Source organism: Molossus molossus, unplaced genomic scaffold, assembly GCF_014108415.1.
Source record: "Molossus molossus isolate mMolMol1 unplaced genomic scaffold, mMolMol1.p scaffold_m16_p_16, whole genome shotgun sequence".
Taxonomy (NCBI): Eukaryota; Metazoa; Chordata; class Mammalia; order Chiroptera; family Molossidae; genus Molossus; species Molossus molossus.
In genome coordinates, this window is record NW_023425351.1 from 15,713,641 (window position 1) to 15,719,640 (window position 6,000).

Consider the following 6,000-nt stretch of genomic DNA (forward strand, 5'->3'; position numbering starts at 1 on the left):
TCTGCCTCTGTTTATCCACTTTCATGCCTTCTTTTCCATGAAGAAAGAAAGTGTGAAAGGAAAACAATGAGCTTTCTAAAGAACACTTTCTAGAAAATAGGTGTTTCTCAGTCTCATGAGTTGAGAGGAATGATTTCGATTCAGTCTTCCCAAGGATGCCAGAGGCTACCTTGACAACAGGGCTGGATAGCAAGGCAGGTCAGTAGCGGTGGACATCTGGGGCTTCTGGTCCTAATGTGACAGAGTCAGAAGACAGGCCATTCTGAGCTTTAATGCGGGTGGAAGTTACATGTTAACTATAGCCCATCATTCAAAGAGCATTTTCCTAAGAACAGCAAATGCAAGAACCATAGCAAAGTTCAGTCATGGGCCAATATTCCCAGATACCATTTTGAAATTGGAAATAACTCACTCATTGTTAGCTCCTCGGAACCACAAGATTTTGGATGGAGAAAGGCTAGAATCTCCTCCAATCACTTCATGTCATTCATAGGGGAGGAGACAAGGCCCCAGAAGACGAGGTATAAGTCGTGTCTCCTGCTGCCCACTGGCCTATCGTCCTACTTGCTAGAGGTTTGCTGAGGTCTGTAGGCAGAGAGCTGATGGACGCGGTCCCGTCTTTCACTCTGCCCCTGAACCTTCTGGCACTGTCCCCTCCCTGAATGAATTTTGGAAGCTACGAAGGTAATCAGTGAAAATGTCACACGTGCTCTAGAGAAACGTGGCCTGTCCTAGGGGAAGTCCTCTCTCAGGTGCCCTGGGTGTGATCCAGAGGGTTTGTCTCCCAAGCCCAGGCTGTGAGCCCCCTTAGTGGAGAGGCCCCAGTTCATCTTCCCAGAGAGGTGGGCCAGGGTGGTTAAATGGATAGACCCAGAGTCTCTGCAGAATGATCATCACTCCTTTTCGGGCATTTCATTCAAAATATGTTCAAAGAAACAATCTCACTTAATCTTCATGAGAGGAGGTGGTTTTTTGAACTAAATTGAAGTATTATAAAAGAACCACACAATTAAAGGAAATCATTATGTAGAAATTGCCTTGGGGCTTCTCAAATCTTACAGGAAAATATTTCTACTAGAACAAATCCTTTGCAGATTACAAAATTATCTCTGACGAAAATGACAATGGGTGTATTTAGAGATTAAGAGTTTCAAAAGATAAGGAGAACTATCCCCCTCCCCCGACAGTTATTAATAAACACTTCATTTTCTTACCATGAGAGCAGATGATTTTATAGTAATACTACTTTACTTATTTTGTAAATTAGTTATTTGACACATTAGTAGAATACGTTACTCTTAATAGTCCCTATTATAACCAAAGATGCTAAAAAGGTCTTTAACCAGTTATTTTCAAATGCCAATGCATTCATAAGTGTTCTCTGAAGAGAGAACACTTAGAGAGTTGTCCCCAGAGCTGCAGAGGTAAATGCTACATTATATTGTTTCCCAAGTAGAAAAACCCCTATAGATCTATCTTGTTTGGTTGGTGGTTAGGTAGTCAAGTTCAGAAAGCCATAAATTAGTTCCATGAATGCTTAACTATTTTACAAGTTCTCTATACAGTAACATTTTAGGTGTGATTGACATCTTAAGATTTTGTTCTTAGTTTCCTGGGGTGGGATGAGGGGTATATACCACAGAGAAACTTTGATTTCTGCTCATTAAGTATGAAAAATGATGGAACATTTAAAATCAAATTGTCTATTTCTCTAGTTAATCTAGAAGTATTTCTAGTTATTGTTATTATTATTATTATTAAAAATAAGTTTGTAATGGGATGAACATCATAAGCATTCTTAGTTTCCAGGAGAAAGTGTTTTCAAATATATTGGTTAGGAAAAATGAGATAACAGAAACATTGATTTCTAAAATTTGTTTCATCTTCACTGTCTCCTGTTTCTGCCTATCTTTTTAGTTTTTGAAGAATTAGGAAGTGCTTGTTTCAAGTGTTAATTGAGAGGTGTATAGTAAGAAGTCAGAAGTTGTGCTTCATTGCAAAAAAGACGCAATCCGCCGGTGTTGCAGACTAAACCAGACAGAGGTTCTTAGGAACCCAGCAGCATTTAATGAACTGGGAACGGGGCTTTGCTAAACCAGCACTTCTACAGCCATCTAGCATTTCCTGGGTTTTGACTTAAGTAATACCAATCGGGCGTGATCAGAGGTGGTTCCCACCAATGAGGAGGCAGCTGGAAGAGTTCACGTGTGGGGAGTGTCAGCCCCTTTCTCGCTGAGCCAGCCTCTGCCTGCGGCGAGCGGGCTCGGGCGGGTCACGCCCGCGGTGTGTGCGGTGAACCGGGATCGCTCCGGAGCAGCCCCCGGCGGAGGGCAGGTGGAGGCGGGGGCGCAGCGGGTTTCTTGGTTGCTACAGTTGTGATGTCACTCGCCCATCCTAACCGCGGTTGGTGGTTTTGTGTTTCAGCTCTGCCTGCAGTTGAACACAAAGACCTGGAGGAAACTCCCACATCCTCGGGGAGAAGAAAGGAGGCGGCGAAGCCGATTAAGGAACTTGTGGCCTTTTTGTACCCGGGCTGCCTGGAAGGGGGAAAGTGAGTGAAAGCCACAGTGGTGGTTAATGGGCTGAGATGAGGCGCTGCTGCTGACACGCAGGTTCCAGGGTCCATCAGCTGCCCTTTGTGCTTCGTGTACATGTGTCTGTTCAGTGCCCCCGGAGGCGCCCAGAAGAGAATCCAACACGGCCGCCGGGGAGAGACCACCCACCATGCCCACGGAGACCCTACAGACAGGTAGCATGGTGAAGCCGGTCAGCCCTGCGGGCACCTTCACCTCCGCGGTGCCCCTGCGCATCCTCAACAAGGGGCCGGACTACTTCCGCAGGCAGGCCGAGCCCAACCCCAAAAGACTCAGCGCGGTGGAGAGACTGGAAGCCGATAAGGCCAAGTATGTCAAGAGCCAGGAGGTCATCAACGCCAAGCAGGAGCCCGTGAAGCCGGCCGTGCTGGCCAAGCCCCCCGTGTGCCCCGGCGCCAAGCGCGCACTGGGCAGCCCCACGCTCAGAGTGTTCGGACCCAACGCCAAGACCGAGAGCGGCGTGCACAGGGAGACCCTGAAGCTCGAGATCCTGAAGAACATCATCAACAGCTCCGAAGGCTCCAGCTCAGGCTCGGGGCACAAGCACAGCTCCCGAAACTGGCCGCCGCACAGGCCAGACGCCACCGACCTGCACCGACACTCCTTTGCTGAGTCCCTGAAGGTCTACCCGACGCAGGGCCGCGGCAGCCCGCAGGAGAGCAGCTCCCACGTGGGCAGGAGGCTGCTGGAGCAGACGGCCGAGTCCTTCCTCCACGTCTCCCACAGCTCCTCGGACATCCGCAAAGTGACCAGTGTGAAGCCCCTAAAAGCGATCCCCTGCAGTAGCTCCGCACCTCCCTTGCCTCCCAAACCCAAGGTCACTGCCATTGTCACCATGAAGTCCCCCGACGTCGACCCTGTGGAGCCAGCTTGCGGAGTCAGCCGAAGACCCTCTCTCCAGCGGTCTAAGTCAGACTTGAGTGACAGATATTTCCGGGTGGACGCAGACGTGGAGCGGTTCTTCAACTACTGCGGACTGGACCCTGAAGAGCTGGAAAACCTTGGAATGGAAAACTTTGCAAGGGCTAATTCTGACATCATCTCCCTCAACTTCCGCAGTGCAAGCATGATCAGCTCAGACTGTGAACAGTCTCAGGACAGTAACAGTGACCTTAGAAATGATGACAGTGCCAATGATCGGGTGCCATATGGCATTTCTGCGATCGAAAGAAATGCTAGGATCATCAAGTGGTTATATAGCATCAAACAAGCTAGAGAGTCGCAGAAGGTCTCCCACGTGTAAGAGAAAGTGCGTGCAAAGGAGGGAGGGGTGGGTCTCTGTCTGTGCATCGCAGTTGTGAAGGTTGTGAGGTCTCCTTGAAGTGTTGTGAGCTTCTCCACTCTCTTTGTGTTGCTTGTTGTGCAATGTTTTCAAGTTGCATGCCTGTCAACATGGGGACTGACCTGGCATCCACGTCAACCATCGCTGCAGAGCCTGGCTGAACACGTCATCTGCCAAAAGTTTTTCAGGCCAGAATCTGATTAGGGCTTTGATCTGAAGCAAAACTGTTTACACGAAATGGTATACAACTTCTTCAATATTTATGTGGCTCTTGTGTTTTATATCCTGCGCTATTGTGTCTTAATTAAAAGTTTTATCAACTGGCTTTTAAGTTGAGAGTAGAATCTTTTTGAAATAAAAAGCCAATTTGCCTATGTGTGAGACCAAAACAATGGGAAAGTAAATGGGATCGGCTACCAAACAATTAACTGATCTAAGATAGAAGCAGGCTGGGTTTTCAGAGGAAGACAGTGGTGAACCTGATGTTAATCACTAACGTGTTGCAACTGTCTTGCCACTTGCTAAAGTAATGGTTGGGGCAGCGATGCTATGTTCTGTGTCCTATTCAGTGTGTAAATAAATGTTGGTGGCTCTGTATAATACCGACCCCAAGAAAAGACAATCAGATACATTGAAGGTGATTATATCTGGGAGGTTGAATGTCTGGGGTTTTGTTGGTATTTTTCTGATTTGGGTTGATTCAGAAGTTTCTACTGTTAATCTTTTGATAGGAATGGCCACTCTAAAGCTGTTACTTAATGTCTTAAAATTGGGGAGAGGGTGTTGTTTTTTGGTCAATAACTAATTCCATGCTGATTGTCTTCCCTCCTGCCTTCCCTTTCTTTGTTGTTTTATTTGGAAGGGGGATGGGGGCTTGTGCAGGTTGGAGCTATCTAAAGACATGAACACAAACGGAAATACCAGCCATATTAGTATAGAGCCTCCTTTCAACAGTGAACACCTTTGGTGGCTGAACCATATCTGAGCAGTGTGATTGTGTTGTCTTGCATATGTTATCTGTCAGGCTGTGCACCTTTGTTACAGCTCTAGGAAACTGTAGAAACATTGACACTATATACCCCTGCCCCCCTAGTCTCTAGTGCTACATATCAACTTGTTCCCTTTTTTCCAAATAACTTGTCTTCCAGTTAGCTGTCAACCAGCTGACAGTTGTGGTGTGGTAGCAGAGAGGTACACACGCAGTGGTCTGCTGCACTGCCCTTGTAGTTCTGCTCTGAAGTCCAGGAGCACGACCTTAGACTTCAGCTAATGAGAAACTTTTTATGGTGTAAATGCTGTAAGACTTTGTACATACTTCAGTTGTTATGAAATCTTGAAGTAAAAAAAAAAGAAAAATTTACGCTAATAAATAGCTCTGATGCAGGCACTAATGGTGGTGGTTTCTCTTTGTTCTTTCCTTTGCTCCCTCCATGAAAGTTTAACTTTGGAATGTGAGCCAGAAGCAAACTTTTAATAGTCTTAAAGAAACATGGTTTTATTATTTCCCCCATATCACAATTATTTTGAACAGCGGTGTTCTTACTTGTGGCTACAGCAGTGTGCTTTTGCTAAAATAGTTGCCTCCGGTTTCCGAAAATACGCTGCCTCTTTTTTACTCAGTTTACACTTTAGATATTTTTATCTTTTCTTAAACATCAAAAGCTTTTACTTCTTCCACTATACCCTTCAGCTGTAAATATATATGAGTTCTTACAGGGAGACATACCTTGGAAATTTATAGACCCAACATCATTTAACATGACACATGTTCATACATTTGTCACTCATTCATTCATTCTTCTTTCAACAAGTCATTTGTTGAGTGACTCCCTTTTTCAGTCCTCACCATAGACACGTGGCAATTGTGGAAAACAGCACAGTCTCTGCCTCAAGGACCTTAGATTTTCACATTTATTTTAAGAGGAATATTCCTCTTAGTGGAAATGTCTTATCTCCTATTAGGACATTGAGTATTCAACAAGTATTTATTGAATCAAATTATTTATAGATTAACATTTCTCCCAAATTCCATATAATATGTAAATGTAAAAGAAGGCATTATTTAAAGTCATTTTCAGAAACAGAAATGATGTGATTCCCAGCTATTACTATTCATAAACATTT

The 6,000-nt window shown here is 45.2% G+C and overlaps 1 protein-coding gene across 2 annotated transcripts in view; it reads left to right on the forward strand.

Annotated features, from left to right (window-relative positions):
* The window catches only part of FAM110B (family with sequence similarity 110 member B), a 121,873-nt gene extending 117,672 nt beyond the window's left edge, over nucleotides 1-4,201 (forward strand). The window contains exons 1-2 of one of the 2 annotated variants that reach the window (XM_036264096.1): nucleotides 2,266-2,334; nucleotides 2,425-4,201. In XM_036264096.1, the coding sequence (XP_036119989.1) occupies nucleotides 2,725-3,837 (1,113 nt within the window). In that variant the 5' untranslated portion in view covers nucleotides 2,266-2,334; nucleotides 2,425-2,724 and the 3' untranslated portion in view covers nucleotides 3,838-4,201. Of the gene's footprint in view, nucleotides 1-2,265; nucleotides 2,335-2,424 lie in introns of those variants that run through there. The other variant, XM_036264095.1, reaches the window with a different exon arrangement.
* Nucleotides 4,202-6,000: the final 1,799 nt, after the last annotated feature.